Genomic DNA, 26161 nt, shown 5'->3' with positions numbered 1-26161 from the left:
GAAATTCCACTGTACAGGAATAAGAGACTACAAAGGTGCACATGTGTGCTGTGCTGCTGGGGGTCTTCTACAGCCGATAGTGCAGGTCTTGGGTAGCATGGCAGTGGCTCAACTCTTTTCCCTTACATCTCCCATTCACAACAAGATTTCAAATTTCCTGCACCTGTCCATGGAATCTGAGGAGATGTGTGCTTCCTAAATACAAGGTGTCAAAATGAGCAAAACTGACAGCTTTGTATGGTTTTCAGATTTCATACGTTCTGGAATTTAAGTACTGAGGTAAAAAAACCCTTGATATTTAGATAGCCTTCTTAAGAAGTTGTTAAGTTCACAAAAGGGGAATTAATTTTGTAGAACCTTACCTGTGGCTTTGCATAAGTTTATGGATTTGCATAAGTTTAATGGCTTTTTTTGTGGGGGACTGTTGGTCTAAAGCTGATTCTTGTAAATCCTGGCTTGATGAGCATAGCCATTCTGCATAGAAACTCTAGTCCACAGAGAGTACACTGTACTTTTTTTCAGTCACAGTCACTCAAAAACGGGTTGATAGTCTCTCACCTGGTAGCTGCATCTTGAAACTGCTTGTGATTTCAAATGCAGTCACTTTTGTACCTGCTTTTGGTAGTCATTCTCCAAATACACAGTCTTATGGCTAATATAAATATTTTGTGACCCATGAGCTTTATGACCTTTAAATTGGATTCTGTGTGGTGCTGAGTTGCTGTAATTTGTTCCAGGAGGCTAATATGACAGATCAGTACTGGTAGTTAATCTGTATTGTCTAGTAATTTTAACTTCTAGAAGTCTTTAGTACTTAAAGTAATAGTCACAGAAAATTTTACCCAAGGAAGGTGGAAGTTTCCTGCTGTTGTTGTGCATGTAGTCTTTTTATTACTATCATAAAGCAATTCCCATGAAGCTATGATTATTTTATCCATTTTAATGTTCCTTTTTGTTTGAATTAAGTACAGTAATTAACAATGTAATAGAATACAGACTAAAAGAAAAAGCTACCATATTTCAATACACTAGCCAAAAAAGAAATATTGACTGTTTTGCATCTTATCCAGGCTTGGCATGTGGGAAATGTCTGAAAACTGACGCTGCAGAAGTGCTCTTTCCACATGCAGAACTCTTGTCTGTAAGGTTGAGAAATAAAAGGGTATACTTAGAGACTCAAAATAAAAAACCTAGAATATATAGATCAGGAAAAATGCATTAGAATGTCAGCATTGCTTTTGTAATAATAAATTTGTCAAGCAATGGAGAAACTCCACTTGTGCAGGAATATTAATGTATTTTAAGGGCAACGCATCTGCAACTACTGGAGCTCTTGGCAGATGGTTATGTAAAAGGTTCAATGGTTATGTAAAAGAACAATGCGAAGTCAAGAGAGTGAGTGCCTTATCAAAGGTAAAATAAAAATTTAGCTGTCAGACTGAAAATAAAAGCATTACTCAGGAGACTTGACTGACCTGTTGATGAGCACAGAGCTTTATTAAGCAAAGTCATAGATATGTGGCAGTCATAAATTGTTTATAGGATTTTATTTGTAGCTCTGAACCAAGTAAATCTTTCTTACTCTTTCAGAGTTGTTCAGCCACATCAACAGCAGATGTTTGAAGATGACCTACCAGCAAGTGAAAATGAAGAGCAGCCTGGTCCATCTAAGAGGAAACGCCAGCCAAGTATGTCTGAAACAATGCCCCTGTACACTCTATGTAAAGAGGATTTAGAGAGTATGGATAAAGAGGTGAGCTTAACTAATTCTGACAGATATTTAACATGACATATGTTCTAACTTTCATTAAATTATGCATGTATGTGAACTGACCTTGTATGCCACTACAGTAACTTTATATAAAAGCCACAGCAGACAAAAGTACAGCTCAGGCTAAAATGCAGTTACATTCTGCAAAGCAGAACAGAATACTGTGGTGTGTAAGTAGACCTTTAAAGTAGAACTTCATTTAAGAATAGCTTTTTCACATTAAACATGTTATTGATTTTGCTCTGTGGATAGCTTTGCCATGTGTCACTTTAGAGTTGTTCTGCTTTGCTTTGTTTTTACAGTAAATCTCAAAATAATGTGGACAAAAATCAGTGGGATGGGATGGGAGAAGAGAGGTCTGCAGATGTATAAGGCGCAGACTGTATGGAAGATTGGGGAGACAAATGAGAGCATGGGGCTTTATTATCCACAGACATGTAATTGCAATGTTGTTAAGTAATAGCTATAATTGTTTTGCAGGTGAAGGGAGCTTTCTGTTGCAGAGTGAGCTGCATGTCTTTCATACAAAAGCACATTATTTGAAATTCATTGTGAACATCTAGCTGCTCACTTTTCACTTAACATTCTATCCACTTTTTTCAAATGAGCCACCATCTTACATAATATTAAATGATACATAGAAGAAAAATTACCTATCACTGTGCACCATGTTTTCATGAATTTATTCTCTGTGTGACTTTAGTATAAAATCTAGTGACCCTGGAGCTTGAATTCATCTTCAGTCTTAGATAGTTCATTGGGGTGGGGACAGGAGCATATAACTTGCCATGTTCTTGGCAGTAAGTTCATTCCAAGGTTCTAGCTATAAAAGGCTTTGAGCTATCTTCAGAAAATTTATTAAAAGTATAAGAAGGGAACTGCATATTTCCCTTCTGCATATTTCCCTAAAGAGATTTTATATACAGTACAGGGTAAATTCAAGATGGACTTTGAGAAGAACTTTAAGCTGGTATTCTGGGGAAATGTCCCATAACTTTCAACTGCTGTGATGATTTCCTTTGAATTTCAGGTGACTTGAGGCTTTTAACTTCACCTGTTAAGCTTTACCTTGGAGTTGACAGCTTCTGATTTCTGTTGCTTTTTGTTCTGCAGTATTTTGCCCATTTTATGTCAGACTTTCCCAGAAGTATTCTAGTACTTCTCCTTGTCATGATATCAGTCCCTGAATCCATCTGTGCCTTCCATTTGTATTGTCAGTGATACTTAAAAGACAGTTGATGTTATGGGTCACCTTTATGATTTTATGTACTGACATTTTTTTCTAATCATGTTGCTTTTGAAAGATATTAATGAATTACTGATGCAGTGTGTGCACTGAGACAAAAGGAAGTGTGCATATTTTTCAGTATTTATCATTCTGTTTTTAAAGATACTATTTAGCAACCTTGTGAAAAGTCTGAATCTTTTGGCATTGTTGGTTTTGTGATTGATTGTTCTCTGCTGCTACATTTATAACTAAAAAAATTGGTTTTTCTACTTCTACAACTATAAACATCTTAAATTACAATGATTTTTTCTTAAATTATGCTTTTGCTTAAGCAGCATATTGTGCTTGGAAACTAGACTACATGAACTTCAGAAAAAAATGAAGCCCAAATTCCGGTGACTTTTTTTTCATAGTTGGATTAGCTTTGGTTCCAGGAGTATGATTTGAGGTAAAAATTGCTGCCAAAAGCTTTCCCTTCCATCAAGATTCTGTTCCTCGGGCAGCTGAACCAGTAGGGGGGTATGTTTGGGGTTTGTTCAGTGCAGAAGCAGGATGGGATTTTTCTGGTATTTTAGCTTCCCAATATGATTTTATCAAGGATCAACTATTAGCACTGAGACATGGAGGAAGGGTGCACATAGGACATGTATCAGGGAGGTTGAACTGTACATGGTAGTGCCAGCAGATCATTGTCTCCTGGAAGCTGACTATAAAAGGCAAGGAAAACTTGGGACTGCTAGCATCACCTTAGTAAAGGTGTTGTATTCACATAGAAGAAATGTAACACAAGTAATTAGGCAGGATTTTATGGCATTTATGGCATTGTGTGGAGGTACACTTGGGAAACAGAGATGACGTGTGGTAGCATAGTCTATATAATATAAACGTTTAGTGGAGTGTACACAGTAGAGTCTGCTGTCAGGAACATTATCAAATAAAGTGAAAATAAGCTTAATAAACCTTGCTAGTTGGGACCCAGTTCACTTTGGTCACACTGTGACTGCTTTAACTTCCAGAGAAGGGTGTTTGCCCCCACCTCATTCTTTATCATGTTCTATATCACTAAAGCATGTTAAAAGTAAGAACCTTTCTGGAATCAGATTATCACTAAGAGATGTGAAATTTCTGCTTTTGCCACAGAAATGCTTTTGCTTCATTTGTATGCATTCAAGTGGCTGTGGCAGCCACAAGAACTGCAGCTGACTGCAGACTACCTGGGCAGAGCAAGGGAGTCTGTTCCAGTGACAGCAGTGATTTCTCGCTTCACTTATCAGGTTCTCATGCTGAGGCTGTTTGGGTTAAGAATATGTGGTCCAAGGAAAGAGAAAGCAAGTGCCAGTGGGACTTTGCTGCAGTGTAAGCCACTCCAGGCTCACCTCTGGAGTATCTCTGCCCTTAGCTACTGTTGGTAATCATAGGACCCCATGGCAAGCCAGCTGAGGGAGTTGGTTGGGACAAAAAAGACCATTTCCAGATTAATCTTCATCATTTCCAGCTTCCTGAAATAACCATTGCTGCTGCATGAGTGCTAGTGCCAGGAGCAGGCAGAAGATGGGAAGAACTAGGAGTAAGAGTGAAGGCAGAACTGCATTTAAAGCTTTAAAACTGTATCCTCAGTATTTTTACTGAGTTCCCTCACAAATTCAGTAAGATCAAAAGGAGTCCTTTAGCTTTAGGGACGGGGATTTTTTAAAATTAAATAGGAAATGCAGGCGTTCATATATACTGTTTCTATGGGTATAAGTAGCAATAAATAAGTCCTTTGCAGTTAACATCTAAAGAAAATCTTGCTTTTTCTCTGCAAAAATCTGTGAAAGACCACACAGCCCCAGGTAATACAGAATTTACGTGTAGTTTATATGTGGGAGAGTTTTGTTGGAAGTATCAAAATGGAAGCTGATAAAGAGAATTTAATTATTATATATTCCCAAATTAAATCCCTTTCTTAACCTATTTGAAAGTGTGTTTGTCGCTTTTCCTAGTAAAAAAGCTGTAGCTCTTCTACTGATCCATTGGGAAGAACCACTGTGCATAAGCATCGCTCTTAAAATTTGATCTTACGTAGATTTTTTATCTTCTCCTGTTTTTTCCATTGTAGTTGTGCTATGCATACCAAGAAAATCAAAGGAAATGAATAGCATTTCAGCTCTTGGGTTGCAGTTTAAGGTCACTTAGCCTTTTGTATCTTTCACTGCCAAAGATCTGGGAGATCAGATCCAATGGTAGCTTCCTTTCCCTCTGACATGGACTGTTATAATTTTAGAAAAGTGGAAGCACAGAAGTATTCAGTGTAATAGAATTGCCGTTCAAAGGGCAATTGCCAAATCAGAGTGAGTGCATAAGGAATGTATCCCTACTTATGAAATGTGCAGCCTCCTGGTGCTGCTGCCTCACAGTTGAATGTTTTTCCCTTTTTCTGTACTAGCCTGACATAGGTGCATTCCAACTGATTGCTGCTGTTCGTCTCTGTTATGGGACGGTAAAGGCAGCAGAATTAAATGCTACCAGTCAAATTAGCTTGTTTATAGTCACTTTTACAGGACTGGATAATTTTTTACTTCTAAGTAACTGGCTATCTCCTACATAACCTGCAAAAGATCATTCCATAAAAATGCTCTTTATATAGAATTGTATCTAGTATGCTGTAATCTTCACCAAAGAAAAATCTTTAAAGAAATGGTTTCCAATCAATTAAATGCAGTCAATAACTAACTAGAAGCCTCTTGTCCCTAATAGCTGTTCCAGGATGACTTTTGTTTTCTCAGTCCTAATTCTATCACTTTACAGGGAAGTTATCTACTTTTGCTTTCATTGTCTGTGTTGGAAAGTAACTGTAGCAGAAGCCTGTCCTCTAGGGAGAAGAAACTGGGCTGTCTGCAGCTCTGCTTGTTCCCCAGTTCAGCAGCAATGGACTTGCTCACCTGCAGGAGCCTTTGTTACTTGCTTGGGGTGGGACTGTGTGGCATTGTCATCCTTTGCCAGGGATATGTCGAAGCTCCTGACCTTCGAGTCAGGAATGTTGTGTGGATCTGTAGTTTACTGAGAAAAAAACAGAAAGTGGAATGCAGGCTTCAAATTACTCTTATTTGTCTCCAGAAATAAGATCTATTAACTGAAGCAAGATGTGCAAAGGAAGTGAAGACATATATGTGTCTTTCCATTAATAACTGATTGTCTCCGTACAGGATGCCATGTAGCTCTCGTTCCCAGAGGTTACTCATGGATCATCTTGTGAGCCTATTTCTTCAGAACTGATTGCTGATTCCTTTTTATTAGGGATAATTTTCTTCTAAATTTGTATTCCTAAATTATATTTGGAGACAACCTTACAACTGGGATAGCATCATGCACAGTTACTTAGTTAAGTTGAGCTAATCCTAACAGTGTTGTGTCCTATGTGTTATAAATAAGCTGTTTGTTTTTGCATACTAATTGCTTCCTGATGGACCTTGACTTTGTTTTTCTGTAAAATATATTCTTTCTTCATGGGTATTTGTTGCAGACACAGAAGGTGATTTTTAGCCTCATGCATCATGCTAGCTTTTTAAAAATGGAGTCAGCTTTATGTAATCTTAAAGATTTTCCCTTTTTTAATAAATGTCCCTTTCATAATTACATTGATGTTCTTGTGTGTGATAAATTACTTGACCATGAAATAAGTAAACAAGGTCAAGAGTTTTCATTCCTCTCTTCCTTTTGGCTACAAATTATTCTCATCTGTTCCTTCTAGAGCAATGGCTGTCAGTACAGCTCCCTTATGGTATCTTTCAGGTCCTTTCTAATTCACCAGTCCATGTAAATAGTAGAAATGCATAGCAAGAATCTAAGATGCTCTATTTTTAAAATGTCAGTGATAAAGGAAAAAAAAATTACCCTGAGTTGAGCTCAAGATCCTGCTCTCAGTTGCTTATATCTCAGCTGCTGCTGCATCCATGGTAACAGTAGAAGGCAGACAGCCATAGGTCCTCATATGTGCCAGTACTTTCAGGACCAGTCCTCAACAGATGCCAGTAGGGGTTTCACAAGTGGGAAGGACGTTGAAAAAGAATTTCCAGTAAGGCAGTAAGATGAAACAAGTTCAGTTAGGCAGAAAGATTTCTGTTTGTTTTGCAGTACCTTCTCATCCAGGATGGCCCAGGATTACTAAGGTCCTGGAACAGCTGTGCACTCATAGTTTACTAGCTGCCTGATGCTTAGGTTTTTGTATTTGTTACTGTGGTTTGGTCATGGTGTTTGAGAGTAGCATCTATGTCTTGTCAAGTGTCATCATCTCTGCCATCTAAGGTAAAATATTTTGTTGGTTGAAATTCCTCTCAGTTTGGGACTTGGGACAGGGGAAGTGAGGGAGTGAATCCGATATCAGTCCAACCTCTAGCTTTCCCATTTTTCACTTCAGTTAAGTGGAGCTGCAGAGATTCCTACCATCTGGTTGGGACATGTGGTCAGCAGCTGCAAAGTGACCACATTGCAGAGGTATGTTCTGTGCACGAGTGCATTTAAGTATACAGATTTTTCTTGAGTGGGAATTGCCTAATGAACTACTTTCACATTAACATGGTTCTGTTGATTTGGGACATATTCTGCAAATTCTTTTCCTTTAATTGAGTTGTATTTATATACCATATATAAAGACTGAAATTGCAACATTCTGCTCTTACATAAAGCCACTTATGCTCTTACATTTTGTCACTCTGCGTTTTGCTTTTATCTAAGCAAATTTATACCTTAATTTCTGGTTTTTATTTCACATTAGTGACTGTACCATGCAGTGAATTAGGAGGGAGTGCTTTTCTCCTTCAAATCGTTGAAAACTATTATCTCAGTAAGTGGTTAGCCTCTTGGTTAGTTAAAAAGTACTAATTTAATGTGGAGGATGTGGTCTCTAGAGCAAATAATAGCGGCCTAGGTTCCCTTGGTCAATTATCTTCCAGATTAATGGTTCTTTGAATTGCCACAACTACGTTTCTCATACAAATTTTCTTGTTTGACACCTTAGCATGTACTATGTCATAAATTGTGCAGATGCTAAATTTGGTTAGCTTCTTATAAGTTGTACCTTTTCTTGAAGGAAAAAGAATAAGCCTGTGTATACATTTGCTGTTTTTAATGATTATCATCCAGGTCCCTTGGCCCTTGGAAGTGATGAGGTCTTGTTTTGCAGCTGTCCAACAGCTTTCACTCTAACTGGACTTGTAAAAACAATTAAAAACTATTAGTGAAAGTACATGTACTGAAAAGTAAGAAAGGTAAGCGTGCTGCTCTTCATCGAGACAGTAAGAGACCATTATGAAAAGGATTTGCTAAAGCATCTTCTTATATAAGCAGACCTGAGGAGGCTGGTCTCAGTCCATTGGTGCTTCCTCATGCTGTTTCCTTACTGACAGCCCTATTGTCACCTTCCTTCATGTGCTGACTCTCACATACCCGCTGGCCCCCATGCTCTCAACAGCTTTTTGTTTTCACTGTGGAGTGCTTATTACCAAATGGCTTAACCCAACAAGACTACATGTGCTGCTTGCCTTCTTTCACTGGGAGATGAATTTTGTGGAGAGAAATGGTGAGGGTGCCATGCTAGGAATCATGTTGCTGGTTTGTCTTCCATGAACAGGTAAAGGCTGGCTGATGCACCAAGAAATGTGATGTGATTAAAATTTTTAAAGACTATAGGTTAAAGCCGTTTTATAAGAAGGAAAGTATATTTACTGCTGCTCCCCTGTTTTACAATTTTGACATTCACCGTTCTCTAATATGGTTAAATAATACAGAAGTAATTGAGCATTAATGTTAAAGCAATTATTTCACCCATATCTCATCTGATTAGTAGAGAAAACTGAGTAAAGTTCCCCAATACTGTTTTTAATAGTTTGACCATGAGAATCAGAAGGATAGAATTAAGATACCGGTACAGTGCATTGCAGAGAAGGAAGATGAGCACTTAAAAGAAGCTGGCCATCAGTAGTTTGTTTCTGCCTTTGTTTGTTTTACTTTGAAGAATTAATTTTCTACCACAAAATGGAAAGTGGTCTAAAAAGCAGCTATGCTTTCCTCTTTTGTTTTTTTGCTTTTTTTTTTTTTAAGAAAATCTATATTGGTCACACTTAAATTGTAAAACATCCTGACCAGAAACATTGACACTCTGATTGTTATTCACCTAATAGAAAGAACACCAGAATATATGTAGTGTAGATAAGGCTGGTAAGATTCAAATAGATTATCAAAATATGAAACATATGTTTGCCTATTTTTTTGGTCTGATATTTCTCTATAGACCATTAGTTTATGCACTAATTGCATAGAGCTGATTGGCTGCTAGTTTTAAGAGGGCATCATGGTTCAAGCTTGCTTAGCACTTTTTAGAAGTGTTTGGAAAGAGGCCTTTTTATGTAATACCATGTTTTACAAGGAGACAACTCATTACCAAAATAGGAGAAGGATTTTTATCGAAGTTGATATTATCTCAAGTAGGCAATCAGTTGTGGATCACTTCTGTTTTTCTGCACAGGTTGCTTAGAAAATACTATTTAAACACAGGTTTTTTTGTGTACTTGTATGTCTTATTTTCATTTTAGAGTTTTTTTTTTAATTTGTATGTCATGAGGAAATATGGGAAACATACTGTAACCTTTTTGCACTCAGATGACACACGGTATAAATATCTGCATTTCATAGATAAAAATGGAGGCTAGCTATATATGTAAGAATTAGTTTAATGGCAGTCATGACAAGGTGTTAATTAAAATATAAGACTTTTGAGCAAAATGAACATGATCAATCATGTTCTTAGCTGGTCAGGCTATTAAGGAGAAAATAAAAGAAAACATTTCAAAGAATCACAGAATAGGCTGAGTGGGAAAGGTCCCACAAGGATCATCGAATCCAGCTCCTGGCCCTGCATAGCACCATCCCCAAGAGTCACACCACGTACTCAAGTGTGTTGTCCAAACACTTCTTGAACTCTATCAAGCTTGGTGCTGTGACCACTTCCCTGGGGAAACTGTTCCAGTGCCCAGCCACCTTTTGGGGTGAAGAACCCTTTTCTAATATCCAACCAAAACCTCCCCTGACGTGACTTCAAGCCATTCCCTCTTTTTTATTGAGACTTCACTTCTATTATGCCTACTTTATTCATAAGCTAAGTACAAATATTTATGCTACAATAGATATTAGTAATGGGCTGCACCAAGCGGACATCAACTAAAGAAGTATCTATGCTTGCTTCAGCACTGACTTCTTTTTGAGGAATTTGATAAAACTCAAAGTAATCAGATTGATGGATTGTCGACAGAAAAACAGGGAAATCCAGGCGAAACTTAGTTAGTCCATGATTGGTCTGATTTACTTGTCAGCAAAGATGCTTCTGCCATCTTACGTAGTCTTCATACATTCCTGATTCAATCAACAGTTGATTCAGATTTCCTGCCATTCTCCCAGAAGTGTTCACAAAATTGTTTCATTGTCAGCTTGGGTTTTAGGAGAGTTGCTTCTTTTTCCATGTTGCTATCATTCTGTTAAGCATAAAGTAAAAATTATTATGCAAATAAGGATAAATCCTGAACTCTGTGATACTGCACATATGAACGGTTTCTGGCTTTTAAACTATGTCTGACTTTATAGCAAATGTATTATTCTAATGTTACTCCATATGAAATGGAAAGTCGTTCTATAAAGCTTCTACCTCTAGAATGTATATACAAGGTGTTGGTTTATTCTATAGGGAAGAAGGCTTTTCCATACATTCTGTGAAGGCTTTTCAACTGACTCTGGTAGTACATAATGTCTCTGCCTGGCCTTAGTAAGGAGAAGCTCAAAGCCTTTTTCAGCTATTTGTTTTCTCCCCAAAATTAGGTAAAACATCTTTAAATAGAGTTCAATAACCTTATTTTAACACTTAGGTCTACCTCCATATGCTATATGAAATGCAGCTGGGCTGTCAATACTAATTGGCCAGAGTTAAAAATGAGTTGCGTGAGCCATGTTAAACAATTTGCAAGCTGATCCCTAACATAATTCTGAGCAGTTGCATATAGGGCCTGATTGAGCCTCATCACGAGTCTAACATGTTTTTACATTTAAATTTGAGCTGTTACTCTCCATGATCTTCTGGTACTTGTATTTCAACATACAAAGAACTATAGGAACTGCAGTATAGCATAATGTATGTTAAATGCTGTGAAGAATCTTTGCAAATATTTTCATAATGCTAGTCTGCTAGCAAACTTAAATTGTGATTGAAAATCTGTTGCGATATAATGTAAGTCCATTTTGGTACCACAAAGGCAGGGTTATTTCTACATAGAGCATTGAAGGACAGTTTAGTTTGTACTTTTTGATCAGCTGATCTTGATCAGTTATCATAAGGTGATTTAGTGTTAAATTTAACTTATGCATAATTGCATTTGCTTGCTTCAGAGACATTTTCAAGAGATAACATCTCTGCTTTGGTAGTCTTTTTTATTTTAGGTCCCAGCTTCAGGCACACTGAATACAGCTACTCTGTGCGATAGTCCTTCAGCTCCTGTGTCAGCACCACTATTTCCATTCCATGTACAACTTTAACAGAGGTTAGGAAAAGCTGCAAAACTAGAGCCCCCTACTGATGTACAAAATTCTCAGCAGTGGTGAGTTACAAAACAAATAACTAGCTGAATGGCTGTGCTGCAGTAACTTTTTCATGTCTACAGTAGTGGCATTAATTTGAGATCTCGAGAGAACACCATTGTTACTCTGTATTGTTAAAGAGTTTGTATATGAGCTTGCACTTTCTAATTGCCATGGGTCACAGACAGCTCTGGACAATATTCCCTGCCACTCCTTGTAGTAAATATGATGATACTGCTTTCTCAGAGATGAACACAGACAGCTGCCTATCCCAGATATTTCAGTGCTCCAACATCAAACTTGCTTCATCCCAGAGGTATTGAGGACTGGATATAGCTATTACACCATGATACAGAGATCATATCAGAACCTGCAAGGTATTCAATCACCTTAATATTGAGCTTGTTGTAGAAACAGACCACTCTTCAGCTGCTGGGCTTATCTTTCACTGTATTATGGATTGTGTCTTTTCTTTTTTCCTTAACTTACTCCATGACTAATTATTGCTGTTGAGTAGGCTTGCTATGCAGCATGCTTCCACATATAGTGCTCATATTTCAGCATTACTTCGCTTAAAAGCTACATGCTTGTCTGTACAGAGTCGAGCAGTTCAATTGCCCAGTTCAGTAGAAACTGTTTCAAAACTGCTCTGTCTTCACTGTCTTCCTTAAATTTCTCATAAAACCAGAAATGGTTTTCTCCAATGCTTATTATTTGAGGTGGTTTTGTTAGATTGAGCACATTGATAACTATCTCTTGGTTCTTGTAATAATAAAACCAAGCTAATCAGATTTATTGAAGAGGGAAGTTCACTGACAAATAATGCTTCATGAAGCCAGCTGATGTCTGCCAATGCTAAGTTAAAATTAGCAAGTCAAGGCAGATCCAATCTGGCTTACCCATCTTTAGGGGTGGGTTTGTTCATAGTATGTGTGAATAAATCTATACTGAACACAGCATATTAATGTTTTTATAGCAGTGATTTTGAGCTAGTATGCCCTACTGTATCCCAGGTGCTCTACAAATCGATAGTTTGAGTTCCTTTGTAGCTGTGATAACTGCAGAAAGCTTATGCATGCAGGTAAATGAAAGCGTTTTTTTGTCTGTCTTTTGTTCTCACCATAATGTTTTCAATTTCACTTAGACTATGACTTCTGAACAGCTTTATATCCTGCTGAACAAGAAGTAAAGGAATTCAACATCTGAAAACGAAAAAAACCCTTATTTTTCTCTGAAATATGTATGTAGTGATGAATATTCAGTCTCTCTAAGCAAAAGGTATGCTTTCAGTTAACCTTGGGATGGTGAAACCCAGCACTGTGCTAAGAGAGAATATTGTTAAAACATCATAACAAGGATTCATTGAGAGAAAGCTTTGAAAGTTGAGAAGCAAAAAATGGGAGGGTGGTGTGCACATTATATCAGCAACTCTTTTTATGCTTTTATGTATCTTCTTTTTAGGGTGAGGATTGCATGGGTTCTTACATATTCTGAAGTAAAGTCCATAATTATGGCTGTTGTTCTTCAACATCTTCTGATCATGACTGTGCAATATGAGACTGCATTTCTGGTTGCAGCATTTCAGAAGTTTAGCATTTGCCTCTGAGCTGAAGCACATTAGCACCTCAAAGGCAGTTTAAATAATCTGTAATTCAGGTTGAAGTGTTTGGAAATTAGTTCAAATCAAGTTTCCTCCCACTCTTTGTTTTCTCATTGTAATGGAATAACCAAATGGATTAAGCCCTAAATGCTTCTCAGCAGTTTTCAAGGATAATGTGTGAAGTGTATTTGCAGCTTGGCTACACTATTAACTAATGCCTTTGAGGATGACTTGAAAGAGAATATGTAGATTAGTGTCCTAGTACTTCTTTCATAAAAGCTGAGATTTTCTGTTTAGAAATGCAGGCTGCAAAAACCTGGATCATGTCTCATATTAGTCATATTAGGAAAAAAAATACTATTTTAAATTCCATCCACTAGTTCAGCAGGTATTTCCAGATGAAATAGTGAGTATATGCTGAGAACTGTCCCATTCTCTTTCAAAAACTATTTGGGCAGTCATCAGGTTGCACTGATGAAGGAAATCTATCCATACCTATTCAGACCTGCCTCTCTGCTTCAGAAAGAAACTCATCAGCTGGGCCAGAGTGCAAGTGAATTTTAGCAGTAGATAACACTTCATCCTAGCTAGGTGCCTAGGAATCCCGTTGCTTACTAGGTTTGGGCCATCAGTATGCTGTCTTCTACAAAATGCTCATGCAGGGGATCACTGCAATAGATGTGTTTAGCATCCATAGATTCTTTTGTGTTTTTAAGTGAAACTATGTGAGAGCAGATACCGTCAAGAGGTCACTTGATGGTATCTTGGTGTTCAAAAAATAGTTGTAAAATGAAGTTTATGTCCAGAAAAGGCTTGCTCTGAGGGACTGATTAGAAACAGTAAAAGTCGACTAAGTATTTTTGTGCTAAATTATTTTTACTCAAATTTCTGTGTCTTTATATAACCTAAATAATATAAAACCAGGTTAGGAGCTCAGAAGTTGTATAATTCCTTGATAGTAGCATACTGCTATTGTGCTGCCCTCAGCACTTCATTAGCAGCTTCCTACTGAGGTTTCCCCTTGGCAGTGAAGTGTCGGAAAAGATCACTCAGAGTCTAGGCTCTGTGCCCTCTTAAATTGCCATGCATCATTTTTAATAGAATGTTAGGATTTCTAACCTAGTATGTCAGTGATATTTTGGGACCGTATTTAAACAACTTGTGCAACTGTTGTTTCATTAGCAAATTAGATTAATATATTTTTAAAGAAATCTAGATTGTGCATGTCTCTTGTTAAATCTCTAGGAATAAAAAGAAAGTTATGACAACTTCTGGCAAAACTGTGCTTCAGTTAATAGCCAAACTGATAGTTCTTAGAGTCTTGCAAAATTATAAGACAAAGCTGTTCTTTGCTGTGTATCAGTGAAACATACTTTCTACTTTAAAGAAAGGGTAGCTTTGAGAACAAAAAGTGTGATACTGTCTTGTTTTAAAACAGGTGAGCAGTACAGCTGTAGGCTGCTGCACCTTTTTAACCTGTTGCTATAAAGTTTTGCAAGAAAAGAGCTGTAGGGACACACGCATGCAGTGAGCTGAAATCCCTGAAATGTACACCTGTCTTAAACAAAAAGGGATACTTCTAGTCTTTCCCAGGCCTTTTTTGTTGGCTGGGAAAAGACTACAATGATGTTAGTCTTTGTTCATCTTGCACACTTGATAGTTTCTGTGAATTAAAGTATATCAAATACGTATTTTTATAAGAATTTTCTCCTTGTTCCTTTCTCTTCCTTCTAGGAGTTTATGTACATTAGTATTCTGTTTGTATAGCATCAACAGACTCTCTAGGTATTCCAGTCTCTGAATATTTAGAGAGTGCTTATTTCTACAAAAAGACTAACAGAATTCAGGTGCAACAGACTATCACCTGGGGACTCACTCACTACCTCATTTCTTTAAGGTGAAGGTTTGCCTAAAGTGAAATCAGGACACTTAGTAATATGTGGCACTTGAACTTGAGCATGCAGCTTGAGTTTCTGTTCTGTTGCAGGGTTTTTTTTTGTTTTTTTAAGACTTGCAGGTAAACTTGAAAGACGGCCCAGTGACACAAATTTTACTCTTCAGAAGAGAATTTGCTGATAGTACCAATCAATTAATCAGATTATGAAATTCTGTATTGGTCACAAAAGAGCATATGGTAGTACTTTAACATAACTTCTCCAGGCCATTGGTCTGTTGCAGTCTTCTGCTACTGAGGTTGTGGCAACACATTTAATAGAGATCCTTCTCCAAAGTCTCTTTGCAGCTGCTTTTTCCTGCTGTGGTGTACTGTTACTGCTTGTGTGTTAGTGTAGGCATGAAATGAAGTGGGACAGGGAAGTGGTCTAGCTAAGCAGTAACTCAGCTTAAAGCAGTTGAAGGTCACTTAAGCTGCTGCTGTCTGTGAGATGTCGCACAATGAACAAGGAGATAAATGTATAGCTTTTTCTGACCAGCTTTGGTTTCAGTAGGATGCATTTTAATTTACATGTAGTCATCCAGGACATACAAGTCAATCCCTAAATTAATTATATGGGAAAGAAATCTCATAAAAGCTTTTTTCTAAGGTTTGGTAATATTCCTTAAACTGTTTAGAGCAATTGTTTCTCAATCTGCCAAAATAGATTTTGGTAACACTGCAGGCTTTGATATTCTAACCTGAAGTATGCCTTTATCATAATCAAGATAGAACAAAGGTAGTTCTCAGTGCATGGAGATTTAAATAGAGGAAGAGTGCTTCTTCTGTTTAATCATGAACAAGACTAGTAATTTCTGATATTTCTGATTCATCACCTGCTCCAATGAGCCAATGGTAATTGTGGTAGAGGACAGTGAAATCTGCCTTGGAAGTGTTTGAGACAAAGGGGTATTGGACACTTGCATAAGTGCATTGTGTGACTCTAAAAATTGAGTCAGAAATTTGAAAGGAGAAAAAAGTGCTGTAATTTAATGCTAAAAAAAAAAACAGATGAGACAGAATGTGAAAGACAAGTTCTTCTGAGATTACTCAGAAGAAACGGGACTGAGTTACATCACACATTCTCCCTTAAATTTTATGTACTGAGGGACAACTTAACCTAATTCAGACAGCTTGTCCTTCCAGCGACTTCTTTGTTTCCAAGTGACTTAAATTCAGCCCAAATCTCCTAATAGAGACTGTGTCTATTGTAGGAAAGTTTAATTGTTCACATGTATTATGCCCTAATATCACCTCTCAAAAGCATGCTGAAATTACTTGCTTGCTTTTTTGGAGACATGGGTGGTAATATCTTGCTCCTCAGTTAACTGTACCAAAACATTTGGCTGGTAGGAATAAATATAAAAAATCTTTTCAGTTCATTGAGGAAAAAAGTGAAAAGTTTTCATATACAGTAGAAAAAATTAAGATCAAAACTAAGTGAAAAATTATTAGACTTTTCCAAATTTGGAAAAAAAATTGTGATGTCAAACTACGTGAATTCTTTTCTGTGCAGTAAGGTCATGGTGCAAGCCACAGTTGCTTATAGCTATGAGAGTGACCTGAAAAATCATTTGCTGCTGAGGAGGCAGTGTTCTGTTCCCGGTGTCAGCAGAAGATTGCTTCCCTGCAAAGAACCCCAGGACAGACCTCTTTTAACTACTTACTTTTTTGCCTTACCTAAGGCCAGAACTTTTCATAAATAATGGTCAGTAACAGACTAAAAATACATTCTTTCTCTGAAGGGTAGCTGTAGATCATGCTCTTACTCACTGGCTCTCAACTTACATTGTTGGAGCCTTTTCTGGAATTTTGGCATGAATATTTTCAGCAGGCTAATTAAAGAATCATTGCATTTAGCAGCCACTGAGCTGTTATGTATGCTAGGTTGTCATTATTTTAGAAATGCTTCAACCAAAGGAACAGAGGGCTCCATACTTGCTGCCTCCAGTGGGCTCTGGCTGTTTCCTCTCCAACCCAGCCATAAGCTGATGGGCAGGGAAGGTGGAGTTGAAATGCTGTTCTTGTTTTCAAGTGGTTCCAGTTGAATCTGGCCTCCTGGATAGGTGAATAACTGTATTCTGGCCACACAGGTATTATTAATTTTTTTTATCTTAGACTTCACCCTTTCAAAAAAATTGCAATTGAGACTTACAGGCCTATTGCTATTTAACAATCTTTTGGCAGAGAATTTCTTTTGAAAGCAGAATAAAGGAAATTAAGATTAGAGTTACGGATAGCTTTATAATCAGAAAAAGCCATAGCTTTCAGGCTCCAGTGATGTCCCTGACTCAGAAAGGCTTTGGATAAATGATTGTATTACCTCCCTTGAGACATTTTCTCTTTAGAGTCTTTGAATTAAAAAATTGTTAATATTAAAATCAATAACTTACAGTCCATGTGAATTTAATTTAAATTTCACAAATTAGTAGTTAGGAATGGGCTTTTTCCTCTTTCCAGCATCAGTGAAGTGTTACCAATTTAATGAAAGAAAACAATTTTCATTATACTAATAATCAGAGAATCCTATAATGGTTTGGATTGGGAGTGACTTAGGTCATCTTGTTCCAGCCCCCCTGCCATGGGATGTAGATCATCTTGTTCCAACTTCCCTGCCATGGCCAGGAGCACCTTTCACTAGATCAAGTTGTGCTGAGTCCCATCCAGCCTGGCCTTGAACACTTCCAGGGATATGGCATCCACAGCTTCTCTGGGCTGTTCCAGTGAGTCACCATCCTCACAGGGAAGAATTCCTCCTCATAGCTAATCTAAATCTGTCCTTTTTCAGCTGAAAGCCATTCCCCTTGTTCCATAACAAAATTTATGTTTTAGAAAGACTTTGGAATCCGTAAGTCAGCACTTGAGGCACCCTAATTATCAAGAAAGAATTGCACCTTGTGCTTCTTTTAGCAGTTTCATATATTTGTTCTAGGCATCTTAATGTTTATGAGGTTTCCACTCAAATCTAGACATTGCTCTCCAGGTGGGAAATACAAACTTTTAAATGGCATTCTTTGAAGAATCAATCCCATTCAATCATAAACATGGATACAGGATTGTTATTTGTGCTTTTTAATGACCAATACTGGTATGCAATCTCTAAGTGACATTTTATTTCATTCTAGTCAAAGTATTAATTGCACTAGTAAAGCTCAAATATAATGAATTGTGCAGCTGTACTTGCAGTTACCTTGCCTTTTCAATTGCAAAGATTAAATGGTCGCATTATCAGAAGCAGTAGGTTTTGGTTTTTTTCCCTTCAGATCTGCGTTTTAGGAGCACAGTCTATTGCCCAGGGCTGCAGTTAAAACTTGTGATGGCATTGTAGCCAGTGCTGTCAGCAGCATTGGGAACTCCAGCTATTGGGGCTGCACTGCCACTTCATTTTCATCAGGGTCCCTGTGCAGCCTCAAGGGATTGCAGCGGGGCTCCTTGTAAGTAAATTCCACATGGTGTTTTTAAATTGCTGGTTTCCAAGCTTGAGCATAGCAACTATGCTCAGTGTCAAGCCAAGGCTTTTTCTTCTCACATAATTGCTTTTCATCCTGAAACTGGAAGGTTATTACCAGGAGCTGCTAGTATTTCTATGTGCAGTTTGATTAACAGTAGGTGAAAATAATTCCAAACCACAAGTGCCAGGAAGCAGAAGTTACAGGTTTGGTTTTGCTCTCATTCTAAAGGCATGACTTTGAATATAACTGAGAAATCTGTTTACTGCCTAAACTAAAAAAAGTTACCCATGGTTAGTGCCCTTTCATAGAGGAAAAAGGCAATCACCTCCCACTCAAAAATATACAATAAAGTATTTAGAAAAGCAAAATGTATTTTAAATTATACTTTTTGAGCATGAAGATCTCTTTTCCTGGCACTTCAGTTGCTGAGGAACAAAGCAGTAATATCTGTATTTAATTAATACTTATCTATTACAAAAAGACAGTAGAATGTTGTAATGTTTCTTTAATTGCAAATGAAGAAGCTACTGGTAAATGTCATTGGGGATGTCTTTTTGTTGAAAGGTAGAGACAAAAAGGGATTATGAATATAAATAACAGTAAGTGATAAAAATTACAAAGAAAAACACATTCCCTTATTTTGAAACTATTTGGATATTCTGAAAGCTTTTCAGAAAACCGTTTTACACCATTGAAACCAGATTCTTTGTTGAATTTATTCACAGAGTAAATAAGTGCTGATCTGTGATCATTAATACAAATTCACTTGACTTCAGGTATTTTTTCTTATTCTAGGAAAGGTTTGTTTTGTTTTGGAATTTCAACTGAAATTTCAATTTCCGACTTTAAGTACTTCTATATTACTTTACACTTTGATTTTGCTTTTTTGCTGTTTGGCTTCACTAGAAATGAAGAATATTTTATAGATATATTGTTGAACTCAGCCATTTTTATCAAGGGTACAATGGAATATATATATGTAAAAATAGATTAATGCTGTGTTCAGTAGAAGATAGCATTCAAAGAGGCAGCTATCACAGAAACTTTACTCTGACCTAAAAAGTTGCATAATTAGCACCTGATCTTGCTAAAGTTTGACATATTGGTAAAATCTGTATTATGCTGTTTAGCACAGAACCCAGTGGGATTTGAAATTAAGGGACTGCCCATGAAAGTTAAGTGAGCCAGCACTTCGCTTTCTGCCTCTTGCTCATGCAGGGGCTCTGTCAGTCCTGTCATGGCCTTTCACTCTTCCTTGCCAATATCTCTTCTTTTGTGTCGAGCAGTTAAACTTTCCAAGTCAATTGCACAATATACCTGGTATACTCTTTGAGGAGCTTGAGGAAAGAGAGGACAAGCATTTGTGATTGTGTCACAATAATGATTTGTCAAGTGATTGTGTGTGCTGTCTAGACAGTGCTGTTGGGTGACCTCTTGCAAGCTGGGTTATGGGAATATAACTGCACCTGCTTTCGCATTATCAGTGCTGTATTCATTCCTGCAGATTACTTTGGAGTGTGGAGTTAATAAACTATTACATTTATTTTGCTGCAGAAAGAGCAGTTTTGTTTTCACACCTCTGCCCTGGAAGGCTGGCAAGTTCAGTGTGCAGTTCCAGAAAGATGGAGCCACCGCTCTCTCTAGTTTGATTTACAATCTAATACTGCCACTCACTGTTAATTTCACATGCTCAGAAATGCTGCTTGGTTCATAATTTTCAATGTCCCTTTTCCTACCTCAATCTTCTCATTTTGCTGCTCTTTTAAAGTTTCTAAAATAGTCAGCTGATTTCTGTACTAAAAAGCAATAGTTCAGGACAAAGCAGAAGGGAGTGGTGGAAGGGGAGCCAGGGTTAAAGATTATAGGATCATTTTAGAGTTATTTTTTGACTTTATATACCACAGGGGAAATATAAGGTACATATTGAAACCTTTTGACAGATTCAGATGACAAACTATATTCGTTTTTGCCAGTTCTTCCTAAAATAAAATACATTCAACCCAATCTCGAATAAATGCTCAGGACACACAGGTTTTATGCTGAAATGGAGCTGGGTTTTAGCTGTACTTACTGTCAATACTAATTGCTTGCATTGCTTACAATGAACAGATGTTTTTGTGGCAGTAGAAATAGACCTAAAAAACTCCTTGTAAATACTTGGTAGGTTTTTCTATTTCCCCCTTAACTTACACAATCAGGTGGAGCAAAAGTCTTTTTGGAAAGACCAGTGGGGAGGGTCATAAATGTGTGTATCCTCTGTGCAGTACTGGAGCACAAAATGCTGTTTATCAAACCTATTCTTTTTGCAGAATTTTTTCTGTACCAGTTAAGAGAGGTTTCAGACTACTGTACCACTTTTAAGAGATCTTAAGCAGTTGCAAGTGTTGTCCTGTTGGCTGTCTAAGGTAGCTTCTCAGTTCTATTAAGACTTGAATCCCAAAGCACTTCCTAGAATTAAAATTTATCAACAGCTCCTTTTTGTTTTGAAATATGTAGTTATTACCTCCAAAAATGTATCATGATAACTCTGTCATATCCATTTTTCTGTATCAAAACATTGCCTGTAACTTCAGGAAAAATAGAAGTTGTTCATAGTAGTTTCTTTTTTGGTATTTTTCTTGGAGTCTTAATTAATTTTGAATGTGTAAACTCAACTTCTGGAGTAAAAACACTTGCAGGTGATCTGGCTAGTTAGGACTATGGAAGGCTTTGACTTGCCTTTTAGCAAAGCTTTAGGTACTTTTCAGCTCTTAATCAGAGAATGAAACTGAAAATCTCATTGCTCTTCTTTGGTCTTTATACTTTGCATGAGTGTATGCTCTGCTCCTCCTAAATGAGAAATAAAATAGCTTTGTCACATTAGGACTTTTACTGGCTTTTATAATTGAGTGTTTAAGAGATTTGTCAGGCTTTTGATTCTCTTACTGAATTGAACAACATCATTTTCAAGGGATGAATAATTTTTCTTTTTCAATGTTAGTCATTGTTGCCGGGTTATAAAAGTCTATTTCAAAGGTAGCTGCTGTGGGTGTTAAAGCAGTAAGCATCCCTTCACTGTATCTTACCAGTAGGATTTGGTATTAGCTGGCATTTTCTTCTGAAGTGTTATATGTTCCGTTAATATTAATCATGTAAAATCCAATCACATAAGCTGAAGCTGTAATTGGTTCTTGGTACACCTGTATTTGTCATGTTCTGAATCAGATTAAAAGGTTCCTCTGTTCTTTGAACTTTCTTATTTATTCAAAGTTAGTGATTGGTATAGATAGATAGTTGGTGTTTATATATTAATGAAGTTTTTTTTGCCTATTAACTTGTTCAAGTGTAATGGGCTGAAATCTCACTGCCTCAATGAAAATATGGTTTGCTTTCCTTTTCTTTTGAGAATTGTGGAAGATGAAGATGTAATACTTGTATTTTTCAGCACAATTGCAATTTAGCCAATAATTAAGCAGGAATTCATGTTTTGGGTGACTTTCTATTTAAAGATTTGTGGGGACCATCCCACATCATTTTCATATGCAATGATTTTTTTTTGAAATTTGATATGTTTCTGTGATTTATACATGCATTTTATATGGCCTTCCAGAGAAATGGCATATATTTCTGTACAACTAATTCTAGTAATTCTAATATTAAATGTCATTTCAGACTTCAAACAAATAATGTTATCATTATACAGGATGAAAGAAAAACAGACATGGCAATAATTAGACTTCTAGTCTTTCAAAACTGTTCACACAATGTAGATTTTAAAATACTATCAAACTTCAGTTTGAGAGAGGCATCTCTAATACTGAATGTCTATCAACCTAACTTTATCTTTTGAAAACCTTAACATATTTTGTAGTGAGAACATAGTTTTAAACATAAGACTTTCTGGAAGCATATTGCTTTTGGACTGTAATTTTAAATTTTAAAGACTTGCAGGAGAGGAGTTGTTAGAGCTGTATATATGTGCTGTCATGTACTAGCCATGTCAGGTACCTGGAGTATCTTCTACCAAATCTATACAGGCAGGGTCTTCCTGCCATCCCATCCCAAACTGTAACACTTGAAACACTTGAGACTTTCACTGCGTTCCATACATACAGAAAAATCCCCATCCTGTGTACTTCACATTCTTCTCCTTGTTTCACCATTGGCTTAATTCTAGCAGTGCTTTCAGTCTCCCTGACCCTTAATTGCATTCCATGATTGTGATTTGTTATGCGTATCACAACTTCTGCTCACAGGAAAAACGTTTTGGACTAATATTATTTGATTAGACCCAGCAATTCCTACAGTTTCTACCTGAAACTGCCATGTGGACTTAAATGTCTAAACTGGTTTGCAGTTCCTTTTAATGAGCTAAACAAAGAAATTAAAGGTTCATTTAGATCTGGTCATTCATAAATGACTTTCTTACAGCTTTCTTTCAGCTTTTGGGATTATTAATGTAAAAGCAGCAAATAAACAGCATGAAACCTTTTAGTCCATTTTTATATGCAGATATTTTTCTTCCTTATAAAGCTGCTGTGGATTAGTGAGAACAAAGAATAGTAGTGAAGCATATTTTAATTTATGTTGAGATAAGCTGCTTCTAGGAAAAATTCTTAAATATCAGTTGAGAAGTGCTCACACATGGCTTATTTCCATGTCTTCTGCCAGTCACAAAAATTGAGAGGCTGGGGGAATCTTCACCTATATTTTCTTATGTTTTCATCTCTTTCTGACGGTTGAATGCTAGCTCAAAGAGATTATAACCTTTTGAAGCTCATTAGGGTGGCTCATGAGTATGATTTGCTTTTAGTGATGGTTTTCAGCAGATCCAGACCTGTCACAGCAAATTCATAGGTTTTTAGAGGATTATCAAGTCCTATGGTAACTTTTCAAAAGTAAAGACAAACAACTATTTAACAAAATATGTAAGCCTTTTGATAGATTTGTCCTTATTAATTAGCACAATCAAGCAGTCGAGTTAAAATGGGGTTTGTACATTCTGTTTCATTCATATTGTATTATTTAGAAATTGACTTCTTTGCAGTTATATATGTACCAAGGAATAGCTGTAAATATAAGAATTCTTACTTGGAGATTTTAATATGCCTTGCCCAAGTGATTCTATATGTTATAATAATATAAAATATATCTAGTAGAAAGTATGCATCAGTAAGTACCAATAGTATAAATCATCTATACCTTTAATTTCAGAAGACAGCAATCTTTATAATAGTTTCTTGTGTGACTATCATGTATGTGTGTATATGTATATCTACCTTAAGCTAAGCATAGAATAAATATGCTTTATTTGAATAAAATGTTACTAGAGTTTTTACAGAAGCTGTGTTGAAGACATTGGGTTTTAATTTAAATTTTGACAGAGAAGGCCAAGGAAACTTGAAGCATATTCTTAATGATGATTGAAGAGTGATCCAGTAATTACGAAAGATTAATACAGAGTAGTCTGCTGGAAGATAAACTGACTCCTCCACTCTTTGGCAGGTGGATGACATCTTAGGAGAAGGCAGTGATGAAAGTGATACTGAAAAAAAAAAGACAGAAGAGGAAGATGAAAAACCTCAGATTTGTGCAACAGAGACTCTAGGGAGGAAGTCAGGTCAGAGACCTGGATCATCATCGTCGTCATCAAGTGAAAGAAGTTTAACAGGCAGTGTACCCAGGTATGAATTTTTTAAATGTAAGAGGTGTTAATGATGTTTCATTGTGTTTGTGCTATTCAGCATGCTTTCTTACAATCTGGTATTTGCCTATATATAGGCAACTTTTTCTTGTAAGTCTGTGAAGTTGTCATGCTTATCTCTGCAATGTTTTGGGATTTATTTAAGGAAGTGGTCTTAGTAAATGTCTTATTGAGTACCAGGATATCACCTGTTCAGAAAGAACTGAAGGCAACTGAACTGCACTTCTTTTAAAGTTGTCTCAATCTTGTGTCAGATATAGAACCATGTTCTCTGCAGTGTTACTTTTAAGTAAAATAAAGCATGGTTTGTAAAGCTGTGCTTTTTTTGTCCTAAATTTTTGAGATCGTTTTATGTTGGTCATTCATAACAATGTGATTGTTGGAATGCTTTTCTACTTAAAGTTTAAACTTGCTAGTCTCTTCTTCAAAATTGATTTTACTGTCCCAGCATTGACTGTTGGATAATGACTATCAAACAAGTTGCTAGTATACTAGAACTTAGTTTATTAAGTGCTTATGTTAAATATGTTAATGAATGGTTCTCCATTTGCACTATGTTAATAGTTTTTAAACTTAACAATTTAGAGCAAGCAATATAAGATTTTAATTTAGAATTGCAGGGGTCATCAGCTTGTACTATAGGGTGCTGAAAGTGCAAACATGACTCAGATATGTGTTATAGTTCCCTTCTGCTCTCTAACCAAACTCAATTCCCAGCCATAAGACTTTAAGCTCTAACACTTTTTCCTTAATGAGGGTAATATAAGTAGTAGGTCTTAAGCAAATGACTTAGATTATTATAATTTTTCTGAGCTTTGTTCTAGCACACAAAGAAGGTATGAAAGAAACTGCAAAAACTGACACAGAATGTGAGATATAAATGTTTATGGAGAGATTTTGATTTGGGTAGTAATGTTGCTGTGTGTTGGGTTTACTGTAGAAAGAGCTACAGGGGAAGCTTGTGTGGCCTTTTAGTTTATCATGGGTATTTCTAATCATTGACCTTCTTCAATAAAAAGTCTGCAAGTTATGAGAATTTGATTTGTGTCAAATGGATAGAAGAAAAATTTTCTCCCAAATTAAGTTTGGAAGAGGAAAGGCAAGCAGATGATGAATGTTTTAGAACACAGCTTGAAGCAGCAAGGCATGGTGGTGGCATGTCGCTGTTAAGTTAGCCTAATACTGTGATGTTTTGTTGTGTGGAAAACATACCAGTTTCTGGAAACCAAAAGGAAGAAAGAGTCACATTAAGGAATATTGCTAAATAACTATTCCCCAAGTATGTTGTAAAAAGATAGAGGAAGTGCATTTGTAATTAAATTTTATTCTGTATACAGGAAGGTTTTTAAGTAAGCTTGGCAATACTTCACTCAGAAACTATATAGACATAGTAAATCCTGAATTGTATTCGGGATTGATCTTGATAGGTGTGCTGGAAAACATACTCAAAAAGTGCTGGTTCACATGCTGACCCAGTGTCTACTAGGCAGGAAATTCTGCTTGATAAGAAAGGAGCCCGTCATTCCAATTACATTTTAAGCTTGAAGCTTTAAATTGATGTTTTCATGTTCAGTAAGTGTTGTATGTGCTAAAGAGATACTGTATAAAAGGGGAAATATAAGAACAGTCTCAACAATCTCTGAAAAACAGAAGATGAACAAGAAACAGTCCACATATGATCCAGTTCTCCTATGATCTGTCTCAGCTCATTCCTATTAGAGATGAGGCCTACAGAGACTATAGGTTTCTGCGGCTCCTCTACACCTTTCCAGTAGTTACTGATATTGAAATCATAGCGCTTACAAAAAAATCTAGCTCTTATATTTAATGTTAGTCTTCAGTCTTGAAACTTACAGAATACTGTGATCATTTATTTGATTGGTGCCACTTCTGAAA

At 36.7% G+C, this 26161-nt stretch overlaps 1 protein-coding gene across 7 annotated transcripts in view; it reads left to right on the top strand.

Moving 5' to 3' along the window:
- The window catches only part of CTDP1 (CTD phosphatase subunit 1), a 102201-nt gene that overhangs the window by 43174 nt on the left and 32866 nt on the right, over window positions 1-26161 (top strand). For 2 of the 7 annotated variants that reach the window (XM_054000312.1, XM_054000302.1), the window contains exons 11-12: window positions 1591-1753; window positions 24067-24245. In XM_054000312.1, coding sequence (XP_053856287.1) covers window positions 1591-1753; window positions 24067-24245 — 342 coding nt within the window. Of the gene's footprint in view, window positions 1-1590; window positions 1754-7395; window positions 7473-8120; window positions 8223-11444; window positions 11618-11843; window positions 11975-12741; window positions 12876-24066; window positions 24246-26161 lie in introns of those variants that run through there. The other 5 variants (XR_008440786.1, XR_008440781.1, XR_008440780.1 and 2 more) reach the window with 5 other exon arrangements.

The sequence above is a fragment of the Vidua macroura genome, chromosome 1, assembly GCF_024509145.1.
Source record: "Vidua macroura isolate BioBank_ID:100142 chromosome 1, ASM2450914v1, whole genome shotgun sequence".
In the NCBI taxonomy this organism is placed as follows: Eukaryota; Metazoa; Chordata; class Aves; order Passeriformes; family Viduidae; genus Vidua; species Vidua macroura.
The sequence above is the reverse complement of the archived record's forward strand: the minus strand, read 5'-3'. Positions and strand labels throughout refer to the sequence as shown.